We start from the raw sequence: 16691 nt of genomic DNA on the forward strand, positions 1-16691 counted from the left end.
ATCATATGAAGTACCTCCTCATGCATAAATGTCCGAACTATTAAATTATAAGGGTAGTTAAACCGCGCGGTCAATGGCGTACATGTTAAAAAATACCAAAGTCCAAAATTGTGCATTTTTGGTCACTTCATAAAATGGTACTGATAAAAACTACTTACCACGGCACAAAAAATGAGCCCTCATATAGCCCCGTACGCGAAAAAAAAAAAAAGTTATAGGGGTCAGAAGATGACAATTTTAAACGTACTAATTTTGGTGCTTGTAGTAATAATTTTTTTAAAGTAGTAAAATAAACAAAACCTAGATAAATTGGGTACCCTTGTGACCGTAAAAAAAGGTTTCACTTTTACCAAAAAGTGCACTGCGTAGAAAAGGAAGCCCCCAAAAATTACAAAATGGCATTTTTTTTATTTCACCCCACAAATACGTTTTTTTTTTTGTTTCGCACACAGATTATGTTATAAAATAAGTGATGTCAGTACAAAGTGCAAAAAACAAGCCCTTATATGGGTCTGTAAGTGCAAAATTGAACGCGTTATGATTTTTAGAAGGGGAGAAGGAAAAAATGAAAATGCAAAAACAAAAATTGGCCTGGTCCTTAAAGGGGTATTCCATGATATATTTTTTTTATTTGACTATGCTACAGGGGCTGTAAAGTTAGTGTAGTTCATAATATAGTGTCTGTACTTGTGTGTGATGGTTTTCTCACAATTCTTGTGTGATTTTCACCCCACTATTTATTTTTAACAGAATACAAAATGACTGTTGTCTCTGATTTTTCCCATTTTGCAATGCAGCCGAGACCTGACTCACTAGTCAGCTAATGACAGGGGGCCTGTCTGCTTCAATGGGTGGAGCGATCGCTTGGTGGGAGAGAGATCAATCTGCAACTAATGCAACATCTGTAGGCACCCTGATTGAAAACCACAGGTCTTTTGAATGGATGCAGCTCATTTATGTTCCAATGGGTGGGGTGGCTGATGTGTGGGAGGGAGGAAAATGGAATTGTGGGATTTGTATATAAAAAAAAAAAAGTCAAACAGGAAATACCAGTTCACAAAAAGCTAGCCACAGTATTATGGTGTAGCCATTCATCTCCAAGACAAGCGCAGACCTATCCTAAGCATGTCTGCCAGGTACGTACTAAAATCACCTTATGGTAGATAACCCCTTTAAGGTCAAAATGGTCTTCATCCCCAAGGGGTTAAAGGGGTACTTCAGGTAATACAACTTATCCCCCATTCACAGGATAGTGCATAGGAGTCTGGGGATCTCCTGTACGGGGCCTGGCTCTCATGCTGAACTTACCATTCAGCAGCTTCTCACTGAGCGCACCAGCCCCCACCTTTGGAGACACGCTCGTGTGATGGCCTGCTCAGCCAATTGGCTGATTGTGCCGTCACTCCTGCCGTCTCTGAGGGTGGGGACAGAAGCACTCAGGAGTATGGTAAGTTAGGCGAGAGAGTCGGGCTCTGACCATTAGATCACGGGGGGATAAGTTGTGTTCCCGAGAGTGCCTGTTTAAAGTTAGCAATTATGCAAGTTTCATACAACAGTATGGATGCTTTCAGCTACCTGACTACCTCTACCAGTCACAAGCATGCTGAAGGGGGCTCGTGAGCCCTCAGTCCCAAGATAGGTACAGGTCCCAGAGAAAGGGACCTGCATTTAGGGGACATTTTTGGCATACTACATGGGTGTCCCAGATGGAAATACTGCTTTAATAGTACTTCATATCGTATGACACTTAGGATTACATGTGACACTTATATGAAAAACTTCTTTATGTCAGAAGCATACAGAGGTATAATAGGGGCCGACAAATATTAAAGGAAATATGCAGCCCTAACAACTTATCCCCTATCCGTGCAGGAGGCGTGCCGGCCACACCACGGCCGACACGCCTTCTTCATGTAGTTCTATGGGGGAGGCAGCGTTCGTGCCTCCCTGCCTCTCCCATAGAGCTGTATGGGGAGGGGGCGTACCTGAGGGCATCACTGAGGTAGACGCTATGCGCATTAGCCTCTCGCTCAAAGCGGCAAGGCCAGGGCCCGTTCGGGAGATGGCGGGGGGTCCCAGCGGTCGGACCCCCTGCGATCAAACACTTATCCCCTATGCTGTGGATAGGGGATAAGTTGTTATGGCTTCAGTTGTCCTTTAAGGCACAATTTACACCACAGTATATCTGACTGGAATTCCCCTTAGGGATTTTGATGAGAAATTCTGGTGCAGCAGAATTCTATTGCTGTCAATGGGATTCCGCTGCACAGTGCACACTATGGAATTTCAGCAGCTGATGTTCCGCCACTAAAATTCCAAGGCCAAAAATATTAACTTGTTCATGTTTCTGGCGGAATCTGCCCCGCAGACATTGCCTTCTATGGGAAGTGGCAATGTCTGCACAGTCACTGATTTAGTCAGTGCTGGCCGCACTCAGAATCTCTGGATGAATTTTGTCCAAATGTAAATTCGGGAATGTAAACCCGGCCTAACAGGAGCCATAGCACAGCCTTCTACTACTTAAAGAGTACTCCGATGCATTTTTTTTTTTTAACCCGCTGTGTCCCCCTGCAGCCGGTGATATGCCTGACTCTTCGACTTACAGGAAGCGGAAGAAGTCGGGGACTGGAGAATGGGACATCGATATCAGAGCAACGGGGGAAGTAGGAAGGTGAGTTAAAGTTTGTTTTGTTTTGCTTGGTATCCCGGCACATAGGGTAAAAAAAAAATACGCACCGGAGTACTTCTTTAAGCTGGAATATAACATGAGCTGTAACTTGACTAGCACTGAGTAGCCTACTAAATGTTGTCATTTATTCCCAAGGTTCACACAACATACAGAACACTAATGTTTTAAAATAAATATTTTTTTATTTATTGGTCACATAGAACGTCTGTTATCTTTCCACAACATTGATATGTCATCTCAGAAATAGAATTTCATATATTATCTCCCATTCATATATTATTTCACTTTTTTTTTTGCTGAAACGGCAGACCAGTACATAATATATTTTATCTTTTAACCTATAATAGACATCTGCTTCTCTTTATGTATTAATGTATTAGCAAGTAAAATAGTTCAAGTGGTAGATATGTAGATATGTGCTAGTGCTCATGTATGAACGGATTCTTTATACCAAACATTACCAAATTATTTTACCAGCAAATGCAATGGTATTTCCAGTAACATTTCAAGTATTTAACATATTGCACATAAATGAGAATATAAGACATACCTTTTAATATATTTTTTCATTATTGGACTTGGGTTTTTTGGTCCTGTGAGATTATAGAATTCTGAATATTCGTCCTCTGAGAATCTGTATATGTCTGCTTCTACAGTGAAGTTTATTTTTGCTAATGCTCATGCTATAGCTTTTAAATGTAAACTCTGTCTCTTATACATATCTCTGTGATCCTTTTTGTTGTTTTCACTAATGTTTTAGCCTGCACTTATACTACTTATACTATGTCTGTTGTCTGTCATTTTGCTGGAACATAATGAGAACAAAATGAAATTATAACTAAGTACAGTGAGTGATCCCTCAACTTAAAATGACCTCAGGTTACAATATTTCCACATACCATGGTCTTTTCTAAATCATTATAACTTGAAAGCAGACTTAAAGGGGTACTCTGGCGCTAAGACATCTTACCCCTTTCCAAAGGATAGGGGATAAGATGCCTGATCGCGGGGGTCCCGCAACTGGGGACCCCCGTGATCTTGCACGCAGCACCCCGTTACAATCAATCCCCGGAACATGTTCGCTCCGGGTCTGATTACTGGCGATCACGGGGCCGGAGCATTGTGATGTCACAGCTGCCACGCCCCTTTCCATAGGCTTGCATTGAGGGGGTGGAGCATGATGTTACACGGGGGCGGTGCCGTGATGTCACAATGCTCCGGCCCCGTGATCGCCAGTAATCAGACCCGGAGCGAACATGCTCCGGGGACTGATTGTAACGGGGTGCTGTGTGCAAGTTCACGGGGGTCCCCAGCGGTGCCAGGGTTAGCTGCTCCTTTGGACACCAAATAAGGGCGGCTCCATTTTACTTTTTTAGGACATTGCATGTACTGACATTTTAGGAACTGTCCGGAGCAGCATATGTTCTTCTACTCTGGGCAGTTCTTAAAATGGACAGCGATGTCAGCAGAGAGCACTGTGGTCATGATAACAGCAGAGAGCTCTGTGTTTCAAAAAGAAAATAATTTCCTCTGTAGTATTCAGCAGCTAATAAGTACTGGAAGGATTAAGATTTTTTAATAGAAGTAATTTACAAATATGTTTAACTTTCTGGCACCAGTTGAATTAAAAAATTTTTTTTACACTGGAGTACCCTTTTAAGCAGCCCAGAGTTAAATAGCGATACTGTATAAATCACCGCTAACCCTTACTAGTATATTCACTGGGCAGGGTACTCTGCACTCAGCCCAACAAATGTGTACAGTATTTGCTGACAGTCGTGGGGGTATTTACAAATATTTGATGTAATTTTATCATCATTAAAGGGGAACTGACAGCTGGTTCACCCGCACTAAACCCAATACACATCTCTAAATGCTGTTCTTTGCGCAATGGAGGTGGGAGATGGCATACATAGCTTCCCTGCCTCCTTAACGTTATGCTCCCATATGCCGCTCACCTCATAAATATTCATGGAGAACCCTTCACCCATCTGAGTACACTGTGGGCGAATATATAAGAGCAGAGGAAATGGAGGCAGGGGAGCTCTGTATGCCGGCTCCTGCTTCCATTGCTTATAGGACAGCATATTAGTAATGGACCCTTATACTTCTTTTATCTCATTTTTATCCAGTTCACCCACACCATAACCCAGTGTATTGGGTTTAGTACTGGTGAACCAGCTACCAGTTTCCCTTTAAAACTCCCTGGACATAATATGGGCCCAGTTATGACTACTAAAGTTCCAAGGCCAATCGAAGATTGATACATCTGTAAGCATTCCGTCTATAGTACTGTTTATAGATGAGGCTATGTATTTTTTATGGATTCAAGCAACCAGCCCTCAAAAAGCATCACAGTGTAAAATATGGCAAGAAACTCTTTAGTTACTGTAAGCATCTGCAAAATAAGTTGTATTTAACACTTATCTAGTGTGAATCATCAAATGACGTCCTTGTGTCACTTACCACCTCCTTGATTGTATCACATATTATTTTTCCTGTAGCAATTCAATTCCTATATACTTACAAAGCAGTGCTAGGATATATATATATATATATATATATATATATATATATATATATATATATATATGACTAAGTAACATTCTAGTAAGTTGCATGTAAGGCCTCTTTACTGTGTAAAGCAGCATTGCCATGGAATCTGACGCACGTACATTAGTCTAATGTGTGGCATGACGGGTCTAACTCTGGCATGACGGGTCACAGGTAAATCACATACAGGTGGGACTGGCATTAGCCTGATGTATGTTTTTACAAAAATAGAGAAATGAGTAGACACTGACCACACGGTTAGAGCACATGGATGTTAAGTGACTAGAGTTCGGACTTCATTTGCATTCTTTGGTCCTGTGTGAGGCAGACCCTTCCACAAAATATTTAACTATGTTCACCAAAAGCAAAGCAGCAAGGTCAGATAAGCAGCATATTCACATACACCCTCCAAAGCAAACACAACAGGATTACAAGGGAGGGCAAGCAGGTGCCTTGCACTTTGTCTAGAGGCAAGAGTGAGAAAAAACACACCATAGTCAACAAGAGAAAAATGTAGCAAGGCTAAACATGAGACTCATCCAAATCAATGTCTGTCTCCCCAAGTTCTATATGAGAGAAATTAAAATGTCCTGAGACAAGGGGGTTCTCCATCCCGTTGTCCTCAGTGATGTGGAGGACAGTGTCTGTGTACTGAAGCAAGCTACTAGTTTCTAGACCACCAAAGTCTTCAGGATCAGAGAGATGAGAGGATAGGGAGCTGTGGAGAAGTGGGACTGCTGCTCCCCGACTGGACTCGGAGTCTTCCCTCCCCAGGAAGTGGGCCCTTCTCTGTAAAAGAGAGAAACATTCAAGCAACCAGGCCACAAATGTGTTCTTATAAATACTTTAGCAATATGTAATAAAGATAAATACTATCTTCTATAGTGCCCTATAAGGCTGCTGTATAAAACATGTACAATTGGGAGATATTACATGGGTTCTCCAGGAGTATCACATAAATGAAAGAAATGTTCTAGCATGGCATAGCATATTAAAAGAATAAAAGTATAGTTCTTAAGTCACACTCTAGATAATAAATATTAAAAGCCAGCTTTTGCATTGAGCAATATAAATGTAGGGCAAAATTCTTTATGTGGATAGAAGCTAACCAGAGATTTTGAGATTTTGTTCAGTTTCCTTTTATCTTAACTTTGATGCAATGTTGGTTTGCTTGCACAGAACCATGTGCTGTAGAAGGCTAAGGGTCACAGAGCACCTAGTAAAGCTAATTTAGAAAACATAGTTAACTTAAGGTTCCCATACACTTTAGTTAAAAGATGGCCTACCCTACTGACTTTGGTTGTATATGTGGGGAAAATGGCTCAATTGTAGTCAATAGTTGCCTACATTGGGGCAATGAAAGTTAATAGGGCAGTGGTATATGTCAGAATCCCTTTTTCATAGGATGTCAACATATACCAGGTATGTATGTGGAAATGGTAATGTGAATGCTTCCCTAAGGCTCATTGTTGAATGCATAATGGGGGAGATTTATGAAAACCTGTGCAGAGGAAGAGTGGTGCAGTTGCCCATAGCAACCAATCAGATTGCTTCTTTCATTTTCCACAGGCCTCTTTAGAGGCCTGTGGAAAATGAAAGAAGCAATCTGATTGGTTGCTATGGGCAACTGCACCACTCTTCCTCTGCACAGGTTTTGATAAATCTCCCCCAATGTACACAGAAAGTATCCTAAATATTGTGCTGAGGGAAGTGTTCCATTCAGTAATGATGTATGGTTAAAATAAACCTCTCAACGATCCCATTTTTGGTGGGACTGTCCCTTAAAACAGACCTCAAGTTGGGTGGGGCTCAATCAAATATGCCTGACGGTATTGAGATATTTGTGTCCTGCAAATGAGGAATCAGCATTGGAAGTATAGAAAGGGTGGAAAAGGGAATAGAAGAGTATTTAAACTAGGGACTAGGGGGGCAATTGCACAAGTAGAGAACAAAATAGTGAAGCTAGAAAACTGGGGTGGATCAGAGGGAGGGATTACAATAGTTAATGGGTATGGACTAAGAGGAACTGAACTTATCCCCTATCCACAGGATAAGGGATAAGTGTCTGATCAGTGGGTGGTCCGACTGCTGGGCCCCCCTGTCATCTCCTGCACAGGGCCTGTCCTACTTACTTGTCCTTGGCACACTCTGGCCCCAACCTTTCGTGGGCAAGTGATGGCCAACTCCAATCACCATTAGAGGCGGGACATCACTGCGGCCGGTGAGTGGCTGAGCGGGCCATGACTTGGCCATGTCCATGAAGGTGAGGACCAGAGCGTGCTGAGGATGAGCCTCGTACAGGAGATTGCTGGGGGCCTCAGCGATCAATTCCTTGTGATCAGTCACTTATGCCTGTGGACAGGGGATAAAAGTCAAATAAGTTCCATTCCCCAGAGTTCCCCTTTAATAGAAAAAAAAAAGCTAGAGGTCTGACCAATAAAATTGACAATATGGACTTCATGTCTGAGGAAAATTATGACATAGTTGAAAAAATGGAGACATGGCTGGACAATGGCTGTGACTGGGCGGTCAACTATAAGCTGCCAAATATAATAGAAGCAGCAGGGAATCTACATTGCTAAAAAATAAAATAAAGGGAACACTAAGAAAACACATCCTAGATCTGAATGAATGAACTAATCGTATGAAATACTTGCGTCTTTACATAGCTGAATGTGCTGACAACAAAATCACACAAAAATGATCAATGGAACTCAAATTTATCAACCCATGGAGGTCTGGTTATGGAGTCACACTCAAAATCAAAGTGGAAAACCACACTACAGGCTGATCCAACTTTACTGTAATGTCTTTAAAACAAGTCAAAATGAGGCTCAGCAGTGTGTGTGACCTCCCTACTACGCCTTGGCATGCTCCTGATGAGGTGGCGGATGGTCTCCTGAGGGATGTCCTCCCAGACCTGGACTAAAGCATCCGTCAACTCCTGGACAGTCTGTGGTGCAACGTGGGGTTGGTGGATGGAGCGAGACATGATGTCCCAGATGTGCTCAATCGGATTCAGGTCTAGGGGAATGGGCGCGCCAGTCCATAGCATCAATGCCTTCCTCTTGCAGGAACTGCTGACACACTACAGCCACATGAGGTCTAGCATTGTCTTGCATTAGGAGGAAGCCAAGGCCAACCGCACCAGCATATGGTCTCACAAGGGGTCTGAGGATCTCATCTCGGTACCTAATGGCAGCCAGGCTACTTCTGGCAAGCACATGGAGGGCTGTGCGGCCCCCCAAAGAAATGCCACCCCACCCCATTACTGACCCACCGCCAAATCGGGCATGCTGGAGGATGTTGCGGGCAGCAGAACGTTCTCCACAGCGTCTCCAGACTCTGTCACATCTGTCACATGTGCTCAGTGTGAACCTGCTTTAATCTGTGAAGAGCACAGGGCGCCAGTGGCGAATTTCCCAATCTTGGTGTTCTCTGGCAATTGCCAAACATCCTGCACGGTGTTGGGCTATAAGCACAACCTCCACCTGTGGATGTCGGGCCCTCATACCACCCTCATGGAGTCTGTTTCTGACCATTTGAGTGGACACATGCACATTTGTGGCCTGCTGGAGGTCATTTTGCAGGGATCTGGCAGTCAGGCCGCCATCAAGGGGGTACAGAAGGAACCTTCGTAAAGGGCCCGGACAAGGCCCGACTTTTTTTTATTTTACATCTTGTCAGTCAGTGAGTGACTATCACTCACTGACCGATGGGGGGGGGGGGGGGGGTCTGTAATTTTACATTGGAGAGGGGGCTGTCATTTTACAGCCAGTCAGTCACTCTCTCTGCCCTGCCACACATACCTTGGATGCCGCTGCCACTTAAAAAAAAACTGCAGTGGCCGTCAGGAGGTAGTAGCGCTACGAATGTGCTGCGCGTAGGCATGTCCAGCACACTATGACACGGCACGCCGGCCCTGAAGTCAAAGGAGAGCAGCGCACCAAAGAAGAATCGTAGCGGAGGAAAGCCTGGAAGACGCGTGACTGACTGGTGGGCCAGGAAGGTAACCACAGCAGGCTGCCTTCAATGCTCCGACCTCTGCTTCTCCAGTCTGGGGGCCCACTGCTCTGATCCATAGGCCCTGGACTGGAGGGGCAGTGATCGGAGCACAGACATAATTCCTCCAGCCATATACCGTGTATGGCTGGAGGCAGTATGTCTGTGGGGGCACATGGGGCCTATAACTACTTGTTGTGGCACAAAGGGGGCATATAACTAACTATGAAGCTGAAAGGGGGTCTATAACTAACTGTGGGGGTTCAAAGGAGGCCTATAACTAACTGTGGAGGCTCAAAGGGGGCCTATAACTAACTGTGGGGGCTCAAAGGGGGCCTATAACTAACTGTGGGAGCAAAAAGGTGGCCTATCATTACATGTGGAGTAAAAAGGGGGCCTATCACTACGTATGGGGGCACAAAGGGGGCCTATCATTACACATAGGGGCACAAAGGGGGTCTACAACTATGTATATTGGAGGAACGTGGGACCTACAATTATATATGGAGCACAGGGGGCCTACAACTATATATGGGGGCACATAATGGGCCTATAATTATATATAGGGGGCAAAGATGGGTGTACAACAATATATGGAGGCACAGGGGGGTGTACAACTATATATGGGGCACAGAGTGGGTGTACAACTATATATGGAGGCACAGAGGGGGTCTACAACTACATAGAGGTGGACATTGTGCTGGAGAAAGGATCCTAAAATTTCTGGTTGCTCTGACAGGTTCTGTGGAGACGGGCCTTGAGCAGGAGAAGTCTTCATGATGCCCCGGACGAGATAGTCGAAAGATAAAAAGGAAACATTAACAACTCCAATCAGAGAAGTCCCCTGGAATAATGTAAATGTGACTGTAACCATTTATACTGTCTGCAGAGTGATTCCTGCTATCTACCTCCATATAGTCAGTGGGGGAAATTTATCAAAACCTGCTCAGAGGAAAAGTGGTGCAGTTGCCCATAGCAAGCAAAACAGATCGCCTCTTTCATGTTTCAGAGGCTTTCTTAAAAAATTAAAGAAGCGATCTGATTTGTTGCTATGGGCAACTTCTCCATTTTTCCTCTGCACAGGCTTTTATAAATCTCCATCCCCCCCCCCCCCGTATGTGGAAATACTCAAAATTTTTTGGCCGGTTTCACAGTATTCAGAATAGGGTATATTAGATTTTAGCAGAGTGTGGCACAGAAAAATTACTTTGCAGCACAGCGTATTACTGCACTACAATCCGCTATAAAGGAATTAGAGATATATCATTAGAGAAAAAAATGGGTAAGGGGGTGGCCCTGGGGGCGGACTCGGGGGCAAGACATGGGGGGTTACTGGCCTTAAGCTGCATAAGGGGCCACAAAATTTCTGATGGCAGCCCTGCCGGCAGTGCTCCTCCTGCTCCTCCTTGCACAAAGGTGGAGGTAGCGGTCTTGCTGCTGGGTTGTGGCCCTACTATGGCCTCCTCCATGTCTCCTGATGTACTGGCCTGTCTCCTGGTAGCGCCTCCATGCTCTGGACACTATGTTGACAGACACAGCAAACCTTTTTGCCATAGCTCGCATTGATGTGCCATCCTGGATGAGCTGCACTACCTGAGCCACTTGTGTGGGTTGTAGAGTCAGTCTTATGCTACCACTAGAGTGAAAGCACTGCCAGCATTCAAAAGTGACCAAAACATCAGCAAGGAAGCATAGGAACTGAGAAGTGGTCTGTGGTCACCACCTGCAAAACCACTCCTTTATTGGGGGTGTCTTGCTAATTGCCTATCATTTCCACCTGTTGTCTGTTCCATTTGCACAACAGCATGTGAAATTGATTGTCAATCAGTGTTGCTGGACAGTGTGATTTCACAGAAGTGTCATTGACTTGGAGTTACATTGTGTTGTTTAAAGGGGTATTCCAGGCCAAAACTTTTTTTTTATATATCAACTGGCTCCGGAAAGTTAAACAAATTTAACTTCTTAGCTTCTGAAGTTGAGTTGTTGTTTTCTGTCTAACTGCTCTCTGATGACTCACGTCCCGGGAGCTGTGCAGTTCCTATGGGGGTATTCTCCCATCATACACAGCGCCCGGGACGTGACATCATCATTGAGCAGTTAGACAGAAAACTTCAGAAGCTAATAACTATTGGAAGGATTAAGATTTTTTAATAGAAGTAATTTACAAATCTGTTTAACTTTCCGGAGCCTGTTGATATATATAAAAAAAGGTTTTGCCTGGAATACCCCTTTAAGTGTTCCCTTTAGTTTTTGAGCAGTGTATTATTGAATGAAACAGATAAAGATGAAGGGGGTTATTATGGGGGGCTTTAACTATCCTGATATAAACTGGGAAACTGACACCTGTAGATCCTATAAAGAGAAAAGGTTTTTGTCCAAAGCTAAAGATAATTATCTGTCCTAATTGGTTCATGACCCAACAAGAGGGGGCACCTACTGGACTTAGTATTAACTAACAGACCTGACAGAGTAACTAATGTGTAGCTTGGGGGAGACCTTGGAAATAGTGACCGCAATATAATACAATATCATTTGTCCTTTACTGCACTTCAGAAAGGCGAGGCTTGATCATCTAAGAGAAGCCCTTAACATTACAGATACAGTACAGACACTAAATGGGATATTTTAAAACAAATCTTACATTTTTCATGTGAGAGGTACATACTTGGGAACATAAGATCGGGAAATCGAGAAAGCCAATGAGGATGAAGAACAATGTAAAGGGGCCATGTAAAGGGGCCAATAAATAACAAAAAGAAAGCATTTAAGCTACTAAAACAGGAAGGCAGTGAAAGAGCAATAAATAGCTATAGGGAAAAAAATTAAACATGTAAAAAAAAGCAGCAAAAATGGAGGAATAGAGAGAGAGAAACACCCATCCCATGCCAAAAGAAAGCAAAACTAACCCTAAAATATTCTTTAAAGGGGTACTCCGGCACTAAGACATCTTATCCCCTATCCAAAGGATAGGAGATAAGATGCCTGATCGCGGGGGTCCCGCCGCTGTCACGCCCCCTCCCATAGGCTTGCATTGAGGGGATGGAGCAGGACATTACACGGGGGCGGAGCCGTGATGTCACAATACTCCGGCACTGTGATCAGCAGTCATCATTCCCGGAGCGAACATGTTTCGGGCGCTAATGGTAACGGGGTGCTACGTCAAAGATCCTTTGGATAGAGGATAAGATTTCTTAGCGCCGGAGTTCCCCTTTAATTATACGAATAGTAAAAAGGTTAAAACTCAAAGGATGGTCTTTAAAAAAGTAATGAATGTGGAAATGTAGATGATAACATTTTCTTCACTGTAATTACAGTGGAAAATCAAATGCCAGGTAAATTCAGCGAGATAGGGTAAACTGTCTAAAATGTCACCTGTCTAACCTAGGAAGTGCAGTGCTGTCTAAAAAAAATCAAAATAGAAAAATCACCAGGTCCAGATGTCATTCACCTCTGCGTTCTAAGGGAGTTAAGAAACATAATAGACAGTCCCCTTTCTCTAATTTTTAGGCACTCCATAGTGATAGGGTCTGGTCCTTATGACTGGCACATAACAAATATGGTGCCAATATTCAAAAAGGAGTGAAAAGTGACCCTGGGAACTGTTAATTTAACTTCTACTGCATGATAATTGTTTAAGAGTTTTTAAGAGATGCTATATTGGAGTATCTAAATGAAAATAAATGTATGACTCCATATCAGCATGGGTTTGTGAGGGACTGGTTCTGTTAAACTAACCTGATCAGCTTTTATGAAGAGTTGATCTCAAGACTCAGCCGGGGCAAATCGCTGGATGTTGTATATCTTGATTTGTCCAAACCATTTGATACTGTGCTACATAAAAGTCTGGTGCATGAAATGAGAATGCTTGGGCTGAGGAAGAATGTATGTACATGAGTGCATATCTGGCTCAATGATAGGAAACAGAGTGTGGTTACTAATGGTACATACCCTGATTGGGTGACTGTTACTGGTGGGGTACCTCAGGGGTCAGTTATGGGTCCTATTTATTTTAGATATATTTATTAATGACCTTGTCAATGAATAATGTTGTAAAGTGTCATTCTTTGCAGATGACAATAAGCTCTGTAAATTGGTTAACACAGTATAGGACAGTGCTCTGTTACAAATGGATCGGGATAGGATGAAGGCTTGGGCTAGGAAGTGGCAGATGAGGATTAACTCTGATAAATGTAAAATTATAAAAATAATCCAGGCTGGGATTATGTATTTAATGGGAAAAGAATGGGTACAGCTGACATGGAAAAGAAGGTTTATTTGACAGTAAATTTAACTGCAACCAGTGTCAGGCAGCTACTGCCAAGGAAAATAAAATCTTAGGTTGCATCAAGGAAATAATTCAACCACTGTACAAATCACTAGTCAGACCACACATGGAATACTGTGTACAGTACTGGGCACCAGTGTACAAGAAAGATATAGTGGAGCTGGAGAGGGTTCAAAGACAGGCAACCAGAGTTATACGGAGAATGGGAGGACTACAGTACCCAGAAAGATTATCAGAATTGGGGTTATTTAGTTTAGGAAAATGAAGGCTTAGGGGAGACCTAATAACTACCGTATATACTCGAGTATAAGCCGAGTTTTTCAGCACGATTATTCATGCTGAAAACACCCCCCTCGGCTTATACTCGAGTGAACTCTCCACCCGCAGTGGTCTTCAACCTGCGGACCTCCAGAGGTTTCAAAACTATAACTCCCAGCAAGCCCGGGCAGCCATCGGCTGTCCGGGCTTGCTGGGAGTTGTAGTTTTGAAACCTCCGGAGGTCCGCAGGTTGAAGACCACTGCGGCCTTCGACATCATCCAGCCCCCTCTCACCCCTCTTTAGTTCTGTACAGTACTCACCTCCGCTCGGCGCTGGTCCGGTGCTGCAGGACTGTCCGGAGAGGAGGTGGTCAGTGGGATAGTGGTTCCGGGCTGCTATCTTCACCGGGGAGGCCTCTTCTAAGCGCTTCGGGCCCGGCCTCAGAATAGTCACGTTGCCTTGACAACGACGCAGAGGTACGTTCATTGCCAACGTACTTCTGCGTCATTGTCAAGGCAACGCCTCTATTCCGGGCCCGCAGCGCGGAGAAGAGGCGCCCCCAGTGAAGATAGCAGCCCGGAACCACTATCCCACCGGACCACTTCCTCTCCGGACAGTCCTGCAGCACCGGACCAGCGCCGAGCGGAGGTGAGTACTGTACAGAACTAAAGGGGGGTGAGAGGGGGCTGGATGATGTCGAAGGCCGCAGTGGTCTTCAACCTGCGGACCTCCGGAGGTTTCAAAACTACAACTCCCAGCAAGCCCGGACAGCCGATGGCTGCCCGGGCTTGCTGGGAGTTGTAGTTTTGAAACCTCTGGAGGTCCGCAGGTTGAAGACCACTGAGGGCGGATGATGAGAAGAGGATGATGAAGGGGGGGGGGGGTGTGGGATGATGACAAGAGGATGATGAAGGGGGGGTGTGGGATGATAAAGGGGGGTGGGGATGATGACAAGGGGATGATGAAGGGGGGGGGGTGTGGGATGATTACAAGGAGATGATGAAGGGGGGTGGGGATGATGACAAGAAGATGATGAAGGGGGGTGGGGATGATGACAAGGGGATGATGAAGGGGGGTGGGGTTGATGACAAGGGGATGATGAAGGGGGGTGAGGATGATGACAAGGGGATGATGAAGGGGGGATGTGTGGGATGATGACAAGGGGATGATGACAGGTGATGATGATGAGGTTCTGGATGATGACAGGCGGTGATGATGATGAGGATGTTAATGACGGGTCTGGATGATGACAGGGGGGGATGATGTATTTCCCACCCTAGGCTTATACTCGAGTCAATAACTTTTCCTGGGATTTTGGGTTGAAATTAGGGGTCTCGGCTTATACTCGGGTCGACTATTACTCGAGTATATACGGTATGTATAATAATATCAAGGAGCAGTACAGAGATCTCTACTATGCTTAAAACAAGAATATTGGCTTCTACCTCATGGTTACTTTGCCCTTCTCTGGACCAGCACCCTGGACCTTACAAACAATGTTAATAAAAAACATGTAAATGTCATTACCATATACATGTCAAATGACTCCCTCCTGGTGCCAAAGAGACCCGCCTCAGACTTCAATAAGGAAGTTGATCATATATATGAATATATATATATATATATATATATATATATATATATATATACGCACACATATATCAAAAGATAAGACCGCACCGGGGACCGACCTCTGTACACGTGGTTACCCAGGCCGCCAGTCAGGGATAATAATACAAGTCCAGAAATCACCGCACAAGCAGGTCTTGGATCAATAAAAGCTGGTGTTATTTATTCCCAAAAAAGGTGCAACGTTTCGCAATAGTAGCCTTTATCAAGCTAGTAGAGAGTGCTGTATTTGACACTGTATATATGGCCGTAAATGTTGGCACCCCTGAAATTTTTCAAGAAAATGAAGTATTTCTCACAGAAAAGGATTGGAGTAACACATGTTTTGCTATACACATGTTTATTCCCTTTGTGTGTATTGGAACTAAATCAAAAAAGGGCTGGAAAAAAAGCAAATTGGACATAATGTCACACCAAACTCCAAAAATCAAAAATGGGCTGGACAAAATTATTGTCACCCTTTCAAAATTGTGGAAAAATAAGATGTGATGTGCCTTTAAACTCACCTGGGGCAAGTAACATGTGTGGGCAATATAAAAATCACACCTGAAAGCAGATAAAAAGGAGAGAAGTTCACTTAGTCTTTGTATTGTGTGTCTGTGTGTGCCAGCCTAAGCATGGACAACAGAAAGAGAACTGTCTGAGGACATGAGAACCAAAATTGTGGAAAAATATCAACAATCTCAAGGTCCATCTCCAGAGATCTAGATTTGCTTTTGTCCACAGTGCGCAACATTTTCAAGAAGTTTGCAACCCATGGCACTGTAGCCAATCTCCCTGGGCGTGAACGTAAGAGAAAAATTGATGAAAGGTGTCAACGCAGGATAGTCCGGATGGTGGATTAGCAGCCCCAAAAAGTTTCAAAGATATTCAAGCTGTCCTGTGGGCTCAGGGAGCATCAGTGTCAGCGCAAACTATCCGTCAACATTTAAATGAAATGAAACGCTATGGCAGGAGACCCAGGAGGACCCCACTGCTGACACAGAGACATAAAAAAGCAAGACTACATTTTGCCAAAATGAACGTGAGTAAGCCAAAATCATTCTGGGAAAACGTCTTGTGGACAGATGAGACCAAGATAGAGCTTTTTGGTAAAGCACATCATTCTACTGCTTACTGAAAATGGAATGAAGCCTAAAAATAAGAGAACACAGTACCTACAATGAAATATGGTGGAGGTTCAATTATGTTTTGGGGTTGTTTTGCTGCCTCTGGCACTGGGTGCCTTGAATGTGTGCAAGGCATCATGAAATCTGAGGATTACCAAAAGGTTT

General features: G+C 43.9%; 1 protein-coding gene across 30 annotated transcripts in view; it reads right to left on the reverse strand.

The window, feature by feature from the left end:
- Nucleotides 1-2857: 2857 nt before the first annotated feature.
- The window catches only part of UNC80 (unc-80 homolog, NALCN channel complex subunit), a 206662-nt gene continuing 192828 nt past the window's right edge, over nt 2858-16691 (reverse strand). For 28 of the 30 annotated variants that reach the window (XM_056535252.1, XM_056535244.1, XM_056535267.1 and 25 more), the window contains one exon: nt 2858-6031. In XM_056535252.1, coding sequence (XP_056391227.1) covers nt 5765-6031 — 267 coding nt within the window. In that variant the 3' untranslated portion in view covers nt 2858-5764. The remainder of the gene's footprint in view (nt 6032-16691) is intronic. The other 2 variants (XM_056535262.1, XM_056535255.1) reach the window with 1 other exon arrangement.

Source organism: Hyla sarda, chromosome 8 (genome assembly GCF_029499605.1).
Source record: "Hyla sarda isolate aHylSar1 chromosome 8, aHylSar1.hap1, whole genome shotgun sequence".
NCBI classification, from domain to species: domain Eukaryota; kingdom Metazoa; phylum Chordata; class Amphibia; order Anura; family Hylidae; genus Hyla; species Hyla sarda.